At 44.9% G+C, this 20,547-nt stretch overlaps 1 protein-coding gene across 1 annotated transcript in view; it reads left to right on the forward strand.

Annotated features, from left to right (window-relative positions):
- RYR3 (ryanodine receptor 3) overlaps nt 1-20,547 on the forward strand; it is a 455,720-nt gene that overhangs the window by 273,697 nt on the left and 161,476 nt on the right. Inside the window, exons 34-39 of the mRNA XM_045059588.1 lie at nt 758-844; nt 1,177-1,403; nt 3,094-3,889; nt 6,006-6,206; nt 11,330-11,432; nt 13,006-13,143. Of these exons, the coding sequence (XP_044915523.1) occupies nt 758-844; nt 1,177-1,403; nt 3,094-3,889; nt 6,006-6,206; nt 11,330-11,432; nt 13,006-13,143 (1,552 nt within the window). The remainder of the gene's footprint in view (nt 1-757; nt 845-1,176; nt 1,404-3,093; nt 3,890-6,005; nt 6,207-11,329; nt 11,433-13,005; nt 13,144-20,547) is intronic.

Here is a 20,547-nt window from a genome sequence, read left to right on the forward strand (position 1 = left end):
GGGGGTGTTTTTCCCTCATGGGACATCTGGCAATCAACAGAGACTTTTTTAGTTGTCATGACTGTGCTGGGGGTGGAGAGTAGTACTGACATCTTCTGGGTGGAGGCCAGGGATGCTGCTATCTGTCCTACAACACACAGGACAGCCCTACAACAAAGAGTTACCCACCCAGCCAAAAGGGTCAGTAGTGTCAAGGTTGAAAAGCCCTGTCCTATGACGCCCTTTGGGCTTGCCTCCCCAAAGTCCTTTTTGCCTTCAGAAATAACACTGAAGTCCTTGCACCACCCTCAGTGATGACTTCCTGAGGGCAGGAGTGACAAGTGATGGTGCCACCTGCATGCCAGGTGTTTCCCTGCTCTATGACGAGCCAGGAATCACATCGTTCTGTGAATAAAAGCAGGCATTACCCTTGGTGGTATGTTAATAGCTCCCCACGTGTGACTGTCCTGAGTACTGGAGGAAGATTTTGGCTACTGTTATCAGCGAGAGAAAATGAAAGACTGTGGGATTGTTCAGCCCCAAGTCGCGGGGGGGGGGGGGGGGGGGGGGGGAGGTGCGGCAGGAATAAGGTGGAGAGCAGTGACTGCACTCCCAGAAGCACCAGGTCTCAGGATTTCTGAGGAATAGAGAATGACCCTCCAGGGAGTTGTCCTGTTTCATCTAGGGTTAGAATGAGGGTGTTGATGAATGCACCCAATGACTTAGCCATCTGTGATGTTATAATTCTGAGCAAACCTCCCTTTGTTTTGGTTTCCAGGTGGAGCCCAATACCAAAGTGTTTCCAGCAGTCTTCCTGCAGCCCACGAGCACTTCATTGTTTCAGTTTGAACTTGGGAAGCTGAAGGTATTGGTCAGTCTCCTCATCCAATGGCTATGATAAAAGAAGGCAGCATTGACCATTAGGGGAAAATTTTCTAAGCCTCAGAAAACACGGGAATCCCTTCTCACCCAGGCCCTGTACTGGGTGCTGAAAGAGTTACTTAATGTTAATATAACCCATCATGCAAGGTTTTAATTAAGGCTGGCAAAGCCTTAAAGGTCTCCGGATTGATTTGTCTCTCTTTAGTTCATACTCACCATATTGGTTATCATGGGCCATGTTGCATTATCCAGCAACTGAGCATCTCTATAGTGCACCTGTCTTTCCCTTTGAATGCCTTTTCTGCCTTGCCCCAGAATGCGATGCCCTTGTCGGCGGCCATATTTAAGAGTGAAGAGAAGAACCCAGTTCCGCAGTGTCCACCTCGGCTGGACGTCCAAACCATCCAGCCCGTGCTCTGGAGCCGCATGCCCAGCAGCTTCCTGAAGGTGGAGACAGAGCGGGTGAGCGAGCGCCATGGCTGGGTGGTACAGTGCCTGGAGCCCCTGCAGATGATGGCGCTCTACATCCCTGAGGAGAACAGGTAGTGGAGGGACCCACAGAGGAGGGGGCAAGCCTGGGAGGCAGGCAGGAGAAGGGGAGGAGCAGCATCCCCCTTGGCCAGGGGCCCTGCTCTCTTCCCAAAAACCTCAGTGTATCTTTTCCTTCCTCATTTACATTATTCACTTAGAAACAGCAAAATATCCACTACGATATGCCTGCCACAGGGCCTTCTCTCTGAGTGTCCGAAGTCAGGAGTGTTTCTATTCCTTTAATTAAAAGGTGTAACGTGACCCTGATATCTATGTCATTAATGACAAGAAGGGAGAAAATGAGGCATGCCTAGTTTGCCTAGAGAACCAGGAATGGGCTCCTGGGCTCCTCTTGGTAAGAAGTACTCCTGGATTATGGCCTGGGTTTAATCCCAGCACTATCACTTTCTGGCCTTGTGGCCGTGGGTAAATGACTCCTGTAACTTACCTGTGTTTCCTCATGATACATAAAATACATGACCGCCCAGAGGACTGCAGGGAGAAATAAATGGAATTGTGTAGGTGAATCTACACTAGCATAGTTTCTATATGTAGAAAGAAAGAAATTTTATCACTAGCCTATTATCACCCCTTGATCTGTTGGACTAAAAACATACAGTAATGGGGGAGCCGGTGGCAGGATTTGATAGCTGCACAGCTCCCATTTAGGTATTCTGCTGGGTCATGGACAGCGGCAAGACAGGCTGGTATAGGGAAGGAGCAGGAAACAAATAGGAGTCCAGCCAAGTACACCAATTGCAAAGGATCCTCAGATCCGTGGTGAGGAGCAAGACAAAACAGAAAATCTAAGCAAGGATCAGAGGCTGTGCTCTGAGCCCCCCCCAAAAAAATGAGGGAGCAAGACAGCCTTGTAAATGGGCTTCTAAAGTCAGGAAGGAGAAAGTGAATTGATGATGCCAACTGAACTCAAATTGGAAAGTGTTTTCTCTCGGGACAAGAGTGCAGGTGTGTTTGTTTTCAGGGGAGGGAAGGCCCTGTGGATGACGGTAGATTTGGAGATGATACAGATGATGTGGGCGGTGGATTGACAGAGGGCTTTGGCTACATTTTTTTTCTGATTTTTTTTCATGTTTATTCATTCTTGAAAGACAGAGACAGAGCACAAGCGGGTGTGGGACAGAGAGAGATGGAGACACAGAATCCAAACCAGGCTCCAGGCTCTGAACTGTCAGCACAGAGCCCAGCGAGGGGCTCAAACTTATGAACCGTGAGATCATGACCTGAGCCAAAGTCAGACGCTTAACTAACTGAGCCACCCAGGTGTCCCCTTCAGCTGTGCCTGAGGCTCTTGTACTGGGGAGCAGAGGATCCCCTTCTACCCACAAATAAGAGGACCAAGTCACCTGTGTCACACACCTGAATGTTTTTCAGTTTTCCATTTGGGAGGGTTTTCCTTAATAAGGAGCACTTTCATATTTGGGAATCTGTGTCTTTAAGTCTTTAAGACTTTTGAGACTCGTTGAGTTAGGGAGGATTATCAGGAACTGGGATAAGGACCAGAACTGAGAGAGGAATGATAACCTGTACGGGAGCAGGGGGCAGAGGCTCCTTCATCCTTCTATGCCCTCTGCCCTCATTGAGTTGGGTGCAATCCCTGGGGATTCAAAGAGAAGAACTCTGCTGAGCGCTGGCGTATTCTTTTCCAACCGTGGAGTGGTTGATGGCTTGTCCTATCTGCAGGTGTGTGGATGTCCTGGAGCTCTGTGAGCAGGAGGACCTGATGCAGTTCCATTACCACACGCTGCGACTCTACAGTGCAGTGTGCGCCCTGGGAAACAGCCGCGTGGCCTACGCCCTATGCGGCCACGTGGATCTCTCCCAGCTGTTCTACGCCATTGACAACAAGTACCTCCCTGGCCTCCTTCGTTCTGGTTTCTATGACCTGCTCATCAGCATCCATCTGGCCAATGCTAAGGAGAGGAAGCTAATGATGAAGAATGAGTACATCATCCCCATCACCAGCACCACCAGAAAAATCCGCCTGTATCCAGATGAGTCCAAGAGACACGGGCTGCCTGGGGTGGGCCTGAGAACGTGCCTCAAGCCAGGGTTCAGGTTCTCCACCCCTTGCTTTGTCGTGACCAGTGAGGAGCACCAGAAGCAGAGCCCTGAGATCCCCTTGGAGATTCTTAAGACAAAGGCACTGAGCATGCTGACGGAGGCAGTGCAGCACAGCGGGGCTCACATCCGGGACCCTGTCGGTGGGTCTGTAGAGTTCCAGTTTGTGCCTGTGCTGAAACTCATCGGGACCCTGCTGGTCATGGGGGTGTTTGATGACGATGACGTCAGGCAGATCCTTCTCCTGATCGATCCCTCTGTGTTTGGGGAGCACAGTGGGGAGACGGAGAACAGAGCAGAGAAGGAGGAAGTGACCCAGGTGGAGGAGAAGGCAGTGGAGGCCGGAGAAAAGGCCGGCAAGGAGGCTCCAGTCAAAGGCTTGTTGCAGACCCGACTGCCAGAGTCCGTCAAGCTGCAGGTAACTCAGGGCAGCAAAGATCCTGCCTTTGCAAAGTGCGGGGGGAGGGTGACAGTGCAGCCTGGAGCTAAGGCTGGGACTGAGGGTGCTGGCCTAAACCTGGAGTGTAGTGGAAATACGGATAGAGAGCATTCACTGCTCATGATCTTCTCTGGCATGAAATGTACTCCCGAGGTCAAGAGAAAAGTGCTAACCCTTATCAATAAGGCACATGCCTTAGAATTGTTTTTACGAAACTAGTGATGGATTGGCCCTCATCTTACCTCTTACCCTTTGGGACTAAATGGCTGCTCTGTGAGCCCCTGTCGGGAAAGGAGGAGGAAGAGCCTTTGGCTGTGGAAAAGACCACACTGGTTCATACGGTGGCCATGCTCATCCCTTGGGCTCATTTGTTGCCATGTACTGATCACCAAGCCTGTGTAGACGTGCTGTCCTGGCATGCGAACAAACTGCCTTCTGAGCTGAGGACAAGAGGCATGCTTGCTTCGAGCTGCCCCCTTGGCATCACCTAGGAAGCCGCAACGTTTCCTAAGACATAGTCTTAACCAGAGGGAAGCTGGCAGCAGCGATACGCTGAAGATGGTAACTGTTGTCTTCTGGGCACTGAGAAAAGAGAAATGAAAGTGGACAGAGCAGTACAGTCTGTTCCACAAAGTCAGCCTGGCTCGGGCATCCCTGGACCACGTAGCAGCTCTACAGGCTTGCCAAGTCAGTAGCCTCCCAAAGCCTTGGCTTCACAATAATGTAAAATGTGGATGATAATTGAATAAAACGTAATATTCACTTTTATCTTTAAAATACGGTATGAAATATATTTTATCATAAACCGTGTTAGAATAATCTCCAAATGAAGCTCTCTTACCTAACGTGGTGGGATTGGTAGGTGTCAGTTCATCAAAATGTTGTATGTAGAGGAGATATGTAACAAATTTTACACAGATACCTTAAACATTTTTATGAAAACATAAATGTGCTCTTCGGATGTGGAGCTGAGGCTTTTTCTTCCATGTGAGTCCCTGCCTGGCATGTAGAGTCCTTTCTTTTGCATAAATGACACCTGTCGCATACAGTGTGATGTGCCTGGTGGCCAGTTTTGGGGGTATCTTGAAGATAGACTGTGGATTTAGAGGTAATTGGAAAGCAGCCTGAGTGCAGAACACTTGTAGATTTTAATGATTTTCCCCCAATTTTTTGTAGTTGTCTAACTCACACCCAACTTTGAGTATTGTTTTTTTAAAAACAACTTGCCTTTTGCAGATGTTCCTTAGTCTTTGAAGTTAGTTTTCCTATTTCATTGGCACATACAGCTTCTAATCAGATGTGATAACTGTAATCACAAGTGTGACGGGCATGTGCTCTGGGTCCTAGGTCACCTGCAGATATGCCAGAGACTAGCCTGCTAGGTAAGAGCACACCAGGGGCATTATTGTCTCTGCCCAGACAGACTGGAGAGTGTCTATTAGTCATGCAAGGGGTTACGTGGAGATGGGTTCATAGAACTTACACCTGAATGAAAGTATCGGGAACACACTGAGGTTTGAAGGAGCAGGTCTGGCAAGTGCCTAACACAGAGTCGGGTGATTAGAGCTCAATAGCTTCTGGCTGCTGTTTTTCTTATTAGTGAAAGTGCAAGTAGTGATAAGATCAGGACTAGTAACAGTCCGAAAGAACTGGTGGCAGACAAAGCAGTGCCAACAAACAAACAAGAAAGAAAGAGAGGGGAACAGAAGCCTCTGGTTCCCATCATCTGGAGCCAGAAGATGTCAGGAAGGAGCCAGAGCTTTCCCGTGCAGTTGAGTGCTGGTTTCCATGGGGAGCTTAGAACCAGGGAAGAATTCTCTTAGGAATGCCGTTCTCACTCTCCACAGGCAGGTTCATTCTGTCTTTGGTGAGCTTGTTTTCCTGTTGTTCTCCTGTCCTTAGGATAAAGGGCTGGTGGCTGGGTTCAAACTGACTTGGATCCAAGTAACGGCTCTGTGGTCACTGTGTGACATTGGGCAAGTCACTTAGAGCGCCTAAGTCTTAGTGTTAGCCTCTATAAAATGGGGATGCTAGCTGCTTCACCAATGTCTATGAAGTGTTGTTAAATGAGCATAACTATACGCTTTGGTTGCAGATGTGTGAGCTCCTCAGCTATCTCTGTGACTGTGAGCTGCAGCATCGAGTGGAGGCCATTGTGGCATTTGGCGACATTTATGTCTCTAAGCTCCAGGCAAATCAGAAGTTCCGCTACAACGAGCTCATGCAGGCCTTGAACATGTCTGCAGCCCTGACTGCCCGGAAAACCAGGGAGTTCCGCTCACCCCCCCAGGAGCAGGTGAGAAACTCTTCCTGAGCCTCCATGCCAGTGGGGTGAACTTGAACCTTACAGAACAGGGCGCATGAAACCTTTATGTGCCTGGGGCGCCCATGAGAGGTGTGGGCCAGTCAGTGACCCAGCACAGTGCCAGGGGACAGGCCTGGTCTGATGCTAATGGCAGCGAGGAGTATCTGCCAATCATCTTAGATGGGAAAATAACCCATCCAGAAGTGCACACGGGGCGGGGCTTCCTCTCCTCCCTTGCTTGCTCCTACCGGTGCCCTGTCACTGAGTCAAAGACCAGATCCCTGTCACGACCCAGCTTCCACACCAGCGAGGATCCACCATTAGAAGAATGTCTGTCCATTGCAGAAGTCACTCCTTTGTATTAGAGATCAAGAGAGCCTGGTCGACGTTTCCTGACTTACGAGAGCAGGTGCACAGGCTTCCTCAGCTAAGTGCCCGAAGCCCCTTACCCTGTGACCAAGACCCTCACAAAGCCTCCCAGCCCCTAGAAGTGAGGAAAACAGGACTGGGCAAGTGAGGTCCCTTCTGTGAGGGATTGTCTTCATTTTTGTACAGTACCCCCACCTTGCAGTCAGCCTTGCCCATATGGGAAGACTGCTTTGAAAAGACTCAAAATCCCGGTGAGTAACTGGCAGATAGGGGCGGGACACCTTGCAGAACATAGTTGGCATTTGTCCCCCTGTTCCCATGTACATCCTGCAGGCAGCTTGGCCACAGCTCCCTAAGTGTTCAAAACAGACGATCTTTCAGTGAAGAAATTTGCTTTCTGTCTCTGAAACCAGATCTTTGCATCTTCTCTATATTTAATAAACAGTCTATCCATAAACTGTTGTCAGGTATAATTACCACCATTTGATATTAATGGTACAACTTGGTCCAATTACTTTCCTAACCTATTTGGTAGAACCTAGATATTTATATTGATTTAAAAGTGAACCACATATCTTGGCTTTTAAAAGATTCACTTGAATGATGCTGGCCTTGTAAAGACTAGGCAAAGTTTATCATCGCTTTGCTGGAGGCAAACTGAGAAGGCCCTTTGAATTGATGGGAGGAGGTAATTCATACCGTACTGAGGGAAGCGCAGTGAGCCTGGATTACTCTTAAAGGCTTTCCAAATGTTGTCAGGCTGCTTTTGGACTGGCAACCTGTGCAAACATTTCCCAATTCATTGGGCAGATGCTGACTCCTATTTGTGAATAATGGGCAGGAAGAACAATGTGATGCATGGCTCCTTTTCCGGCTCCCCCTTCTCTCGCTGTGTGGCCTTAGGCAATTGCCTTTCTGTGTCTCCCTTTCTTCAGCTGCAAAATGAGGATGTTTGTATGTCCCTCCCTCCCCTCTAGGGAGGACCCCAGGAGATAATTTTTTAGATTGCTTAGTGAGATACTGTCATATGGTAAACATTCTGTAAGTGGAATCATTAGTTTCAGTGTTGGAAGGTTCTTTTGCCTTCTGCCAGTGACCCACTGAGTAGAGTTTATGTATGTTTTCTGAGACATCTGCTTAACCCAGCTAGACCTGCACTGTCTATCTAACACAGCTACTGATCCTATCCTGGCTCCTGGAAGGGCCATGCTGGCTCCCACCTCACCTGCTACCTCCTTACCTTCTCTTCTGCTGTCCCCAGGGCCTGCTATCACTTCCTCCTTGAGCCCTCTCAGTACTCCCCTGGGCAATCATTTCAGACTGGTTTCAGATGGAACTTGAGAAATTCTTCCCTAATGTGTTAGACTAAATGATTCTTGAGCGGATATCAGAATCACCAGAAAGGCTTAATAAAACAGACTGGTGATCTGGGGCTTCTAATTCAGTAGCTCTAGTGTGAGGCCCAGTAATTTTTACTTTTAGCAAGTTTCCAGGTAATACGGATGATGTTGGTCTAGGAATGAAATGAAAGAAAAGACACTAATTCCTATCAAATTCAGCTGTCCCACCTACCACCCCTCACAGAATGTTCATTTCTAGAAGGAACCGACCAATAGAGCTCTCTAAATAATTCCAAATTGAGTATGGACAAAGGAGGATTCAGATCAATTTCAGGGGATAGCAATGCAAAATTACGTGGAAAATTGGGTGTATAAGAATTAGAATTTTAAAACAATGATATGATTATCTCATCCTTCTGTAACCTTTGAGGAGAAAGTAAAGGTTTTCAGCCTTGTATCTATATAGGATCAGAGATAAGAAAAAAACATATACTTGGGGGATGTAACCAAGTACAAAAATAGGGAAAACTAAGATTAGTCCAGTGGTCATTGGCATATTAGCCAGGCACAGTCAGAAGCCTTTGACTTTAAAAAGGGCATCATTGGGGTACCTGAGTAGCTCAGTTGGTTAGGCTACCAACTCTTGATTTTTGCTCAGGTTATGGTCTCATGGTTCCTGAGTTTGAGCCCCACATTGGGCTTTGCATTGACAGTATGGAACTTGCTTGGGCTTGGGAGTCTCTGTCTCTCTCCCTCCCTCTCTCTCCCTCCCTCTCTCTCTCCTCTCCTGCCTCTCCCCTTCTGCCCCTCCTTGCCTCTCTCTCAAAATGAGTAAACTTAAAAGATAAACAGGCAACTAGTAGTTAGGTAGAAAAGGCATCATTAAAGGGTGTGCCCTGTGCAGCAGAAAGTTCAGCTCACTCCACTTTTTTTTTTAATGTTTATTTATTTTTGAGAGAGAGAGTGTAAGCAGAGGAGGGGCAGAGAGAGAGGGAGATCCAGAATCTGAAGCAGGCTCCAGGGTCTGACCTGTATGCACAGAGCCCAATGTGGGGCTCGAACTCAGAACAGTGAGATCATGACCTGAGCCAAAGTCAGACACTAAACTGACTGAGCCACCTAGGTGCCCCCCACTCCTCTTTTGGTTTTCTGACCTGCTGGCTGGTGGGCCACTGCTTCCCAAGTATTCCACCCACGGCAAGATCTTTCAGCAAAGAATTCAATTTTCTGACTCTGAAACTAGATCTTCAGATCTTGTTCTTATTTCATAAACAACCTATCAATCTATGTTGATGTAACTACCATAATTTAACATTGGGGAACAACCACAAAAATTACTTTCCTAACCTATTTTATGGATATTATTTTATTACAGGCAACACTTCCACCAACTTCCGAAAAAACTGTTTGCAGTGGAAGCTTTAAATAAGTGTCTTCCTACCAACATTAAACACGGTTTTTCCGTGGTTTAATAAAAGAGATGGTGACGTTTTTTAATGTAGAAATTCTAAACAGAAGGAGAAAGTATCTTTGCCTGGTGTTCAGGTTACGCCGCCTGAGGCGAGCAAAGTGGAGAACATCACCCCTAGTTATTGTTTCAGTCCCTCCCAATATTCACTGCCTTGGGGTCGTGGGTCTTTGGAAAGAATTGAGACATCCTGGAATCTGACCAGGAAATGAATGGCCACATCCTTACCAACTTTTCATTAATCTCTGATAGCATTTCTTTGAATTGTTAATGCTGCCGAGCACATACTAATGCTGACTTTGCCAGCAACAACAGAAATAGCACGTTTTCTCATACTGTGTCACAATGAGCATCATACCTTGAAATAACATTTACTTCATCACTACTTCAAGATCACAGTGGATATGAGACTGCCACTAGATCTTTTTGTCCAATAGGTTAATAAACAAGTACATGTTACTGTATCACAGATTTCTTTTTTAGAGTTTTTGATAACTAAATTTCAATAATGGTTTCTGTATGTAATTTTCTATATTTTATGTTACATATTCAAAATACTAATTTAAGCAATAATCAGGTGGGTTTTAACAGACTGTCAGAGTTGTCCATGGTTTAAAACAGTTAAGACTCCCTGAGACAAAACTAAAGGAAAAGATGAGTGTTTAACTACCTGTTAAAACCTACATGTCAAAAAAAAATTTTTTTTTGTAGGTAAAGTTAAAAGCTCACTAAAACCTGGGAAATATATTTAGAGAACATGTTACAAAGAGTTAATAGTCTAGGGATGTGCAAAATACTGATTAAGTTTTTTAATGTTTATTCAGTTTTGAGGGACAGTGATAGAGTGTGAGCACAGGAGGGGCAGAGAGAGAGGGAGATACAGAATCTGAAGCAGGCTCCAGGATCTGAGCTGTCAGCACAGAGCCTGACACTGGGCTCAAACTCACAAACCGTGAGATCATGATCTGAGCCAAAGTCAGCGGCTTACCGGACTAAGCCACCCAGGCACCTCCTGATTAATTTTTAAAAAGAAAATTACCCAACAGAAAAAGGGAGAAAGAACATGAATGGGAAATTTATAAAATACTGAAATGAAAATGGTTCTTATGTGTGGAAAAACAAAATTCAACCTCACCAATTAAATGCAAATTAAAGCAACAGGGATGTGACATTTTTTACCCATTAAATTGGAAAATATTTGAAAATGTGTTAACTCTCATTACTGTAATGGAGATGGCAAAGTAATACACACTCTTGAATAAATTTGGTTAAAATGCAAATTGTTGTAAGCCTTCTGGAGGGTGATTTGGCAATTCCTATTGAAAGCCATTAAAATGTGCAAACCTTTTGATCTAGTCATGTTGCTTCTAGGAGTTTATCCTTAAAAAAAAAAAAAGATCAGAGATGTGAACAAAAATTAGTTATAAGGAAATTCCAACAAACTATATTTATTTCTTTATAAGAACAAAAAAATGGAAACAATTTAAATATTTCTTAACAGGTCATTAATTTTACACCAATTGCTATTCATCTTATGATGAAATGCAGTGTACCTGTTAACAATCAATAAAAAAAGAAAATGCTGAAGATAAATTGTTAAGTGGGAAATCTGACCTCAAAAATGTTTATCTAGAGTATGCATGCTCTCAATCTATATACATAAAGCCTGGAAGTTATGAACTAAGTATCATTAAATATGGTTATCTTTGGGTAGTGGGATCACAGTAAGTTTTCTTTAGGTATTTCCAAATTGTGTGCAGTTAATAAATTACCATTATAATCAGAGAAAAGGTGAAAGCTACTTTTAAGTATGGTCATCTTTACAAAAAAGTTTGAGGTAGATAAAATTTGCAAAGAATGTTAGGTGTCTAAGGCAGGATCTGAGTTCTTTGGCCAACACCGAGAACCACTTACCCATTCTTCTTTGTCCCTCAAAGATCAACATGCTTCTTAACTTTCAACTGGGAGAGAATTGCCCCTGCCCAGAAGAGATCCGAGAGGAGCTATATGACTTCCATGAGGACCTTCTCATTCACTGTGGTGAGCTTCTGAGATGAAAGCTTTATCAAAGACAAGTCTGTTCCCGATTCCTTCATTAGAAGCTAGTAGGGGGTAGGAAGACAGTTTTGTATTTAAAAGTGCGGTTGACCCTTTTTTAATATTATTTTTGCTTCCCTTCCCTTATGTTCATCTGTTTTGCATCTTAAATTCCACATGTGAGTGAAGTCATATGTTTGTCTTCCTCTGACTAATTTTGCTTAGCATAATGCCCTCTAGTTCCATCCGCGTTGTTGCAAATGGCAAGATTTCATTCTTTTTGATTGTTGAGTAATAGGGGTTTGAGCTATGTGAGTCCATTTGTAATGCGGGATTTTGTTTCCATAAATAGAGTGCAGTACTCGAAGTGTATTTTCTCTTCCTTATGATTTTCTTAATATTTTCTTTCTCTGGTTTAATTTATTATAAGAATACAGTATATGACACATATCACATTTAAAAATGTGTGTTAGTTGACTGTTTATGTTATCAGTAAGGCTTCCCATCAGGAGTATGCTATTCGTAGTTAAGTTGTAGAGGGTCAGAGTTATATGTGGATTTTCTACTGTGTGGGTGAATGGTGCCCCTAACCCCTGCATTGTTCGAGGGTTAACTGTACAGTTCTAACTGCTCAAGAAATGATTCTGCCTGGACTACTGGGGTCAGAGAAGATACAGAAAATAATTCTGGCATATATGCCATATCCATATATGGTGGAAACTCCTTCTACCAAGAAGAAATTTTGTTGAAATAGAAGAGAGTGAACAGGGTCTCTGAAGAAGGAAAATAACTGTTAACTTGTGTAAACTTCACCCACTTTACTTAGATGGTTGGACTCTGCTCCCAGGCGAACCAAGATTCTGGTCTCCTTTGCTTCTTATCTTTTGCAGTGATATAAATATGATAATGTATGCCCTTAACAATTCTAAACCACAGTCCCTACTTTAATACATAACTATTTTAAATAACAATTGTAAGCCTGCAGTCCCTCCTTTGATACGTAACTGCTGATTTTAAATTGTTCTCAGCATTTGTGCTGCTTGTACATGGATGGATTGACTAATGTATGGAAAATAAGTGGTATTTGCATAGGAAATGACTCAATGTTAACTCTTTCTGGATGCTTTAGAGCCCTTTTAGGGTACAGGTTAGAGTAAGTTAAATTTAGGGGCACCTGGGTAGCTCAGTCAATTAAAGCATCCAGCTAACTCTTGGTTTTGACTCAGGTCATAAACTCATGGTTCATGGGATTAAGCCCTGCATCAGTCTCCGTGCTGACAGCACAGAGCCAGCTTGTTCCCTCTCTCTCTCTCTCAAAATAAATAAATAAACTTCAAAAAAAAAAAAGAGTTGGTTTTAGGGTTTGAAATTACTTGGTGTTTTTGTATGTAAGGAATTATCTTTTTAAAATACTTTCCAAAAAGACATCCTGTAGGTAAATAATTATGGGAGGCTGCCTATAGCATCTTGAGAAAGTTCCAGAAGGTTAGGAAGCAGAGATTTATGTTCTTTCAATCTTACGGTGGTTATTTTTATGTACTGTTCAAGATTTTCACTCTGTTCTGTGACTTGCTAGGTGTTCCCCTGGAGGAGGAAGAAGAGGAGGAGGAAGACACATCCTGGGCTGGGAAACTCCGTGCCTTGGTGTATAAAATCAAAGGCCCTACCAAGCCTGCGAAGGAACAGCCAACAGAGGAGGAAGAGAGATGCCCTAGTAAGTGACCATGCCTTTCAGTCCTCCTGACACAGTGCTCTTCTTTGACATAATGAAGAGAATTGGCTTTCTGACAAATGCTGTGTAAGAGGTGGACTGTCTAAGCTTCAAAGGAGGCATCTGGGCATTCTTTTATAATTGGTGGTGGTTACTGTGTATTTGGAGCTATGCTTTTCTAATTTAAAGACCTTACTTTCAGAGCCTTTTGAAACTTGAGGGATCTGTTACTTTGGCTCTGCTCTTGTCTGTCTGGTTAAAAATGCCTATAAACAGATTTCTGTTCTTTCTTTTAGGTTTCCATGGTCTCTGTCCTTCAATCATTGTTGTTTCAATCATTTGCAATGTTTCCTTAGAATTGCAAATTGCCCCAGTGAGGAAAAATAATAATATGAGGGGAGTAAAGGAAATAGGATGTGGGCTTTGGGGGTTGTTTTTGGGGTTTTGGTAATGATTTTCATAATGTAGCATCCTAGAGGACTTTGACCTTCCATTTTTCAACAATCCCAAACCTTGTCCAAATTCATTTCTCTAAGCCTTATAGATGTGACTCCTACCGTTGTGACTCATGTTGAAACAAGATTATAATTTGTTCTGTAGGGAAGTGTACTGTCCATAAACCATTAACGTTTTAAGAAGAAGACTGTGTATTATATATAATCAATATGCTCTTCCATCCAAAATTCTGCAAATATTTCATTTGTCTAAAGAAGAAGGAACTTCTGAGGTTTAACATAATTGCCTTTTATCTTGTTCCTATTCCTATCCATTTTAAGTTTATTTATTTATTTTGAGGGGGACAGAGAGCACAGGGGAGGGGCAGAGAGAGAATTCCAAGCAGGCTCTGTGCTGTCAGTGTAGATCCTAATGCAGGGCTCAAACTCATGAACCATGAGATCATGACCTGAGCCAAAATCAAGAGTTGGATGCTTAACCGACTGAGCCACCCAGGCATCCCTGTTCTTAACCATTTTAAAACATGCTTTCAAATCATAGACTAGAGCAATAGACTGTCAAGCTGTGATTGGTTTGTCTGAGAACTCTACTTTGGGGTTCATACATCTTATTGCCCTTTCTATTGACCTTTCATCTTTGTCAGAATATCTCTGAAGGGAAAGAATCCTCACCATTTTTTCAGCACAAGTGTTAAAACCTCTGGAAAAGAGTATAGGATAATTGGAAGCAGTCATACTGCCAACCCTTAATCAGTGCTCTCCATCACCATATTTCTATGGGTGGAACTTTGATAAGGGCATGCCAGCAGGATTCTAAAAGCACAAAAGTGAGTTTAGATTCCCTTTGTGGTTACTGCCAAAGCAGAACTAAAAATAGGCTGAGCTGACCCATATTACCTGCTGTGAGTCTATTTTGGAAGCAGATGCTTCTAATATAATGTGTCACCACTAGGGGTCCCACGAGGTGACCATTTCATGTGAGGTAAGTGGAGTCAGTCAGATGAAATCACTTGGCTGTGTGAAGTCTCCCTAACTCTAAGAATGGTGTCCAGGCTCCACAGATTGCTACCTTGGGACTCAGTCTGGAAGACCATATTCGGCCTGTTCTGATAGAATGTGCAAACAAGGTCGCTCCAGTGTGAGAGTTCACGTCTTCTCCTCATGCTGCTTCCCTTCCAGAAGGAGAGTTGTGAGGGGCTCGCATATTGTGTCCTAAGTGTCCTATCCTGGATTTCGAGAAATAGATATGAAGGTGGTCAAGCGTGCCTAGTTGTCACCATGTGGGTCCTCTTCCAAATGTTCCAGAGACATAAAGCCTCTCACACAGGCCTGACATATGAGGGGAAAATCTTGGGAATGGTTTAACTGCCACACCACTGAAATTGGAGACAGTGTTTCTGAATACATAGCGCAATAAAAGGGTCAAAATACTTCAAAATACTTTACAGTATTAGTAACTTTGTCCATGTTACTACGTTATTACGTCACTGTTCTTACCCTTACTTTTGATAAAATCCTGAAATTACAGAGAATAACATGGGATAGGGAATTGACAATTCCTCAAGTACTTCACATGTTATTAGTTTATTACTGGTGGTTTTTTTTTTTTCACTCTTCTATTGTGTAGTTGATGAAAAAAGGACTCTGAAGAATGAAGGGATACTTGTTCATTCATTTAGTCTTGCCACCACTCCCTGGTTCCAGAAAACTTTCCAGGTGACTGAATGTCACTGGCACAAGGTAACTGAGCTGAGTAAAGCCGTGGCTTGCTTCACGTTTTCTGGCTCTGGTTCTGTGCTCTTTCCATTGTCCCGTGAAGCCTCCGACATAGCTATGGCATACCCAATGGCTTTTTAAAGCCATCATCTTTTTATCTGGCTTACTGCACCTGTGAGGTAACTCATGCTTGTGACCCAACAGAAGTCAGAATTCTAACATGCCCAAGTTGACCATGCCAAAGTTCTGCACTCGGAGGGTTCAGGGTAGGTGGTACACTTCCTCCTCTATGAGCAGTTGGTGTTGGCCAACTGACCTGCAGGAAAACCTCACTTTTTCTAGAAAAGAGGAATCAACAGGGTCCTGAGCTTCATGAGAATCCTGCTAGCTGGCTCAGAGTTCTAAGGATCTGCTTAAACTAACTCTAAGCCATATTGTTGATGAAAGCTGTTACAATCTTTATTAAAAGATCATATGATAATGAAGAAGTAAAAAAGACCCAACAGTAGCAGCCTGCCATACTAAGTCACATTTCTCTAGCATATCCTAATCCAGCAAATTCCCGAGAAAATCTTTTGCCTGTTCTGAGCCAGGGCTTCTCACACATGACAGTTTAAGCAAGGTTTCTTGAATATAAATGTGTTGCCACTGAGTTACTCCTCCAGAAGAGACCAACCCGCTGTTTCCGCTAAATTCTGAAATTAACAAAATGAAGATCACCTGTCACTTTCCTGCTCCAAGTTGGTGCGTTCCTCTCTCTCTCATTCACTGAATGCCTTCCCGAAGCATGGAGGTTTTTCCATTATCTTCTCTCTACAAAGAAAGCTGCTACTTGTGTCCACTCTTGCCCCATTACCGAACAGCCTAAGAACCCAAACCGAAATTCTCTCCTGCCTAAATGCTCCAGCTTACTGAGTGCTGAGGAAGGGAAAATCCTGCTGTTCACTACAAAAATAAGTCCTGGAGCCCAGCACAAATACACAAAGTGAGATAATTCAGTGATAGATGCATCTGTGGCACTCAGGCAATATTTGTAAGCCTGTTCAGATTCTGTCCCACAAGCCTCTCCCCATGATGTACATGCACAGACACCTCCTCTGTGAAGTCTTTCTTTCAACCTCATCCTCCGTCCTTCTGCCCCAGCCATTCCACAGAACTTCTCACGGGGCCTGTATGACCTTCTGCCTTACGTGGAATGTCTGTGTCCCTGTTTGCTTTCTTCACTGGGTCTTTGTGCCACATTTAATTCATTGTCACAAATCTTTCCTTTCCGACCTCCAGTATATGTTAGTCATAGGCTCGTAAAGATGATGAAAATGAGGACCTTCTGAACGAAGGAGGAAATGGGTGTGGGCAGGAAACTCAATGTAATCATGAGTGTGGCTATGGGAGAATAAAAGTGCAGATAAAATACAGGAGGTGGCCAGAGGAGGAATTGGGAAAATGTCCATAGAGAACATAAATCAGCAGATAAGATAAGGGACAGACATTTTTTAAAAGAATTTTTCAATGTTTGTTTTTGAGAGAGAGAGACAAGAGTGTGGACCAAGAAAGGGCAGAGAGAATGTGGGAGACACAGACTCCGAAGCAGGCTCCAGGCGCTAGCTGTCAGCACAGAGCCCAACACGGGGCTCGAACCCACGAACCGTGAGGTCATGACCTGAGCCGAAGTCTAGTGCTTAACTGACTGAGACACCCAAGAAGGGACAGACATTGTTGATGAAAAGATCAGCTTCAGCGAAGGTCCCCACGAGAAAAGTTCAGGTCATAGTCCAGGAGCAGCAACCAGTTGAGGGTGGTTGAATTCTAAAAGGGAAAGAATGGGGTGGAGGGTAGTAGAGTGGTGTTAGGACAGAGTGGCTGGAAAATCCAATCACTCAACTACAGTTAGCCTTAGAGTGTGACCTATCACTTGTATCCAGTTGCAGGGAGGGAGGGGTTAACAGTTACATGGTGCCCGCTGTGTCCTGAGCCTTGGGTGAAGCACTTCTCTGTTACCTCATGTAATTCTCACAATAGGCAGTAGCTGAAGTAGGTGGTTTTATTCCTATTTTCTAATTGAAGAAACTGAAGTGAAGAGTGAAGTTTCTTAATCTTCTGAAAACCGAAGTTGCTTAATCCTAAGCAACTTTATAGGGTCACACAGTAGTGGCATAAAAGTTCGAACCATTGTTACCTGAGTCTAGTTGCCATCCATATTATTTATATAATAATATCCTGCGCCCCCCTCACCCCCCACCAGGCAGTGGCTGTGAAAGGTCTTTGAGGACTAAATTATTCATTTACTCAAAGTAGTGAGGTAGTTAGGAGCATAGGGCTCTAGACTTAGGCCACCTGGTCTTAAATTCTTGCTCTGCCACACAATCTCGATAAGACTGAGCATGTGATGGCCTCTCTGTGCCTCAGTTGTCTCATCTGTAAAACGGACATGGCACTAATACCTTACTTAGTTGACATGAAGATTAAATTAGTTAAAAATTCAAAGTATTTTTAAGTGTGACTGGCACAGAGTATGCACTTAATTTTAACTATATTTGGCGTTAAAACGTTTGGGGATGCCTGGATGGCTGGTCAGTTAAGCATCTGACTCCTTTTTTTTTTTTTTTTTTTTTAAAGGCAGAGATTGTCAGTGCATTAAATTTTTTTTTTCAACGTTTATTTATTTTTGGGACAGAGAGAGACAGAGCATGAACGGGGGAGGGCCAGAGAGAGAGGGAGACACAGAATCGGAAACAGGCTCCAGGCTCTGAGCCATCAGCCCAGAGCCTGACGCGGGGCTCGAACTCCCGGACCGCGAGATCGTGACCTGGCTGAAGTCGGACGCTTAACCAACTGCGCCACCCAGGCGCCCCGAGCATCTGACTCTTGATTTCAGCTCGGGTCATGATCTCACAGTTGGTGAGATCAAGCCCCATGTCGGGCTCTGTGCTTACAACATAGAGCCTGCTTGGGATTCTCTCTATCTCCCTCTCTCTGCCCCTCCCCTGCTTCTGTGCTCACTAGCACACGCTCCCTCTCTCTCTCTCAAAAATAAATTTAAAAAATGGTAATCACTTACCATTTCTCAGGCACTGTATCACACACTAGTTAATTCTGCTTTAACAGGATAGGAATCTAAAGGATTGCAGTGCAGGGTCACTGGAGGCATGGAGCCCATGAGATGTCATGCAGTGCTCTAGATGAGAAGCTACAAGGACTTGAATTAAGGATGGTGTGGTGGGTAGGATAATGGCCCCAACAATGTCCCCGTCCTAATTCCTGGAACCTATGTATTAAATGGTAAAGGAAAATTTAGGGTGCAGACACAGTTAAGGCTGTTAATTAGCTGACCTTAAAATAAAGAAATCTCCTGGATTACTGGAGTAGACCTAAAATAATCACAAGGCATTGTGGTAGGCACTTCATGTTAGTTCACCTGATTTACCCCTTGCAGCAAACAATTAGACTCGGTGACAGCCAGGTTCCCATTTTGCATGTCAGGCAATGGAGAGAGAAGCAAAATAATTTGGACAAGGTTTCTACACCAAGTTAGAACTGGCCCAGACTGGGATCATGTTCCATGCCCAGGGCCCACACTCTTTCAGAGCACCGTGTAGGGGTGCCTGGGACGGGGCCGTGGGGGTGGCAGGACAGGGGTGGGGAGCACAGACCTTGAGGACCTATGGTCTATACCTCACCTCATCCTCGGTCTATTCTCCAGACTGAATACACACAGGAACTGAAATAAAAGTGATTCGATTGCTTTTCTAGAAGAGTCAAGGCAGAGACCTCAGGGCCCCGAGCCCTTCGCTGTCCGGTTTCCGCCCCATCTTCGTGTCAGGGATTTCCTTCCCAAACACATGAGCAGCCGCAGCTGTTCTCTGTGCTCTTCTCCCCGGCGTCGTCATTGGTCATTTAATCTCTGGAATGTTTTTGAGAAAGTGATTATGAGGCTGGTTGACTGATTCCAAAAACAACAGGCTAATTATCTCCGTATGATGGATGAGACCCCAGGGGGCAGCAGAGATGGAGTGGCAGCAGCCAGCCGCACCGCTCAAGCCCAGTGCGCTGGCGGCTGGCGGGGCGGCCTCGGGTGCCGACGGCGTGTCCGGCTGGCTGGGGAAACGGTCCTGGGGGTGTAGCACTTTGCTTCCACGCTTGTCTCCACCCTCCCCGATGGGAGGCTCTGGCCAAGGCAGAAAACCGCTAAGGAGGGAAATTTAGAAACGGGTTTAGCAGAAATATACATCAGCCATGTGGCCATCCATGCACAGCCTTCCCTGAGAGCCACGTTCAAGGGCAGCCGGGCCAGCCTGACTGGGGGGATTGTGGGGTTCACACCAGTTGTGCATAGAGGCACGAGGCACCATCTCCAGTGCTGCTCGTCCCGTGCGGCACGCCCAGCCATGGCTGCCTCGGCGGACCCCCTAGTTACAGGAGTCCTGTAACTAGTAGTTACAGGTTTGTTTCTTAAATTGAACTGCTTCTTTGCCTAAAGAAGGGATAGAGTGAGGATCAGGCTAACATGGCCCTCACTGTGGGGGAAACTCGGTCCCTGCCACATCTGTCTTCTCTTACACAGTGGTTGTAAGGAATAAATGACGGGGCGCCTGGGTGGCTCAGTTTGTTGAGTGTCTGGCTCTTGATTTCAGCTCGGGTCATGATTCTGGGGTGGTGGGATGGAGCCTGGTGTCAGGCTTGAGGTTCTCTCTCTCCCTCTGTCCCTCTCGCTCTCTGTCCTTCCCCTGCTCATGCATGCCAAATCAATCAATCAATCAAATGTCTACCTTAACCAAAAAGGAATAAATGATAACTCAGGTACAGCATTTAGCACAGGGTCTGATACACAGGAAGCTCTTAGTGAACATTGGCTATAATTTCTGTGATAAGAACTAGAATGTTTTAGCAGGCAGCTTGAACTTGTACCCTATTCCCCTGCCAATAGAGGAGACAGGTGTACACATCCAAAAATTAAATACAGAGCTCGGATGAAGGGAGGCTGGGTGCCCTCACAGGTTGTCCGGGGCCAGCCTTGGACCATCGCACGCCGTTCGCTGGGTCTCTGGCAGCGGTGTCCTGATGAGTAAATGGAGAAAGGAGCAGCTCCAAGAACAGTGCTCCAGACTGTCTTTACAGGCTTCTCCCTTTCAGGTTTCCAGAAAGCCTCGTCATCTTGTCCTCCACGATCCCGGTAATATTCTCGTTCCAGTGAAACTAAGCAAAAGTGGCACTGACTGTACCTCCTGGGCCAGGGAGG

Source organism: Felis catus, chromosome B3 (assembly GCF_018350175.1).
Source record: "Felis catus isolate Fca126 chromosome B3, F.catus_Fca126_mat1.0, whole genome shotgun sequence".
In the NCBI taxonomy this organism is placed as follows: domain Eukaryota; kingdom Metazoa; phylum Chordata; class Mammalia; order Carnivora; family Felidae; genus Felis; species Felis catus.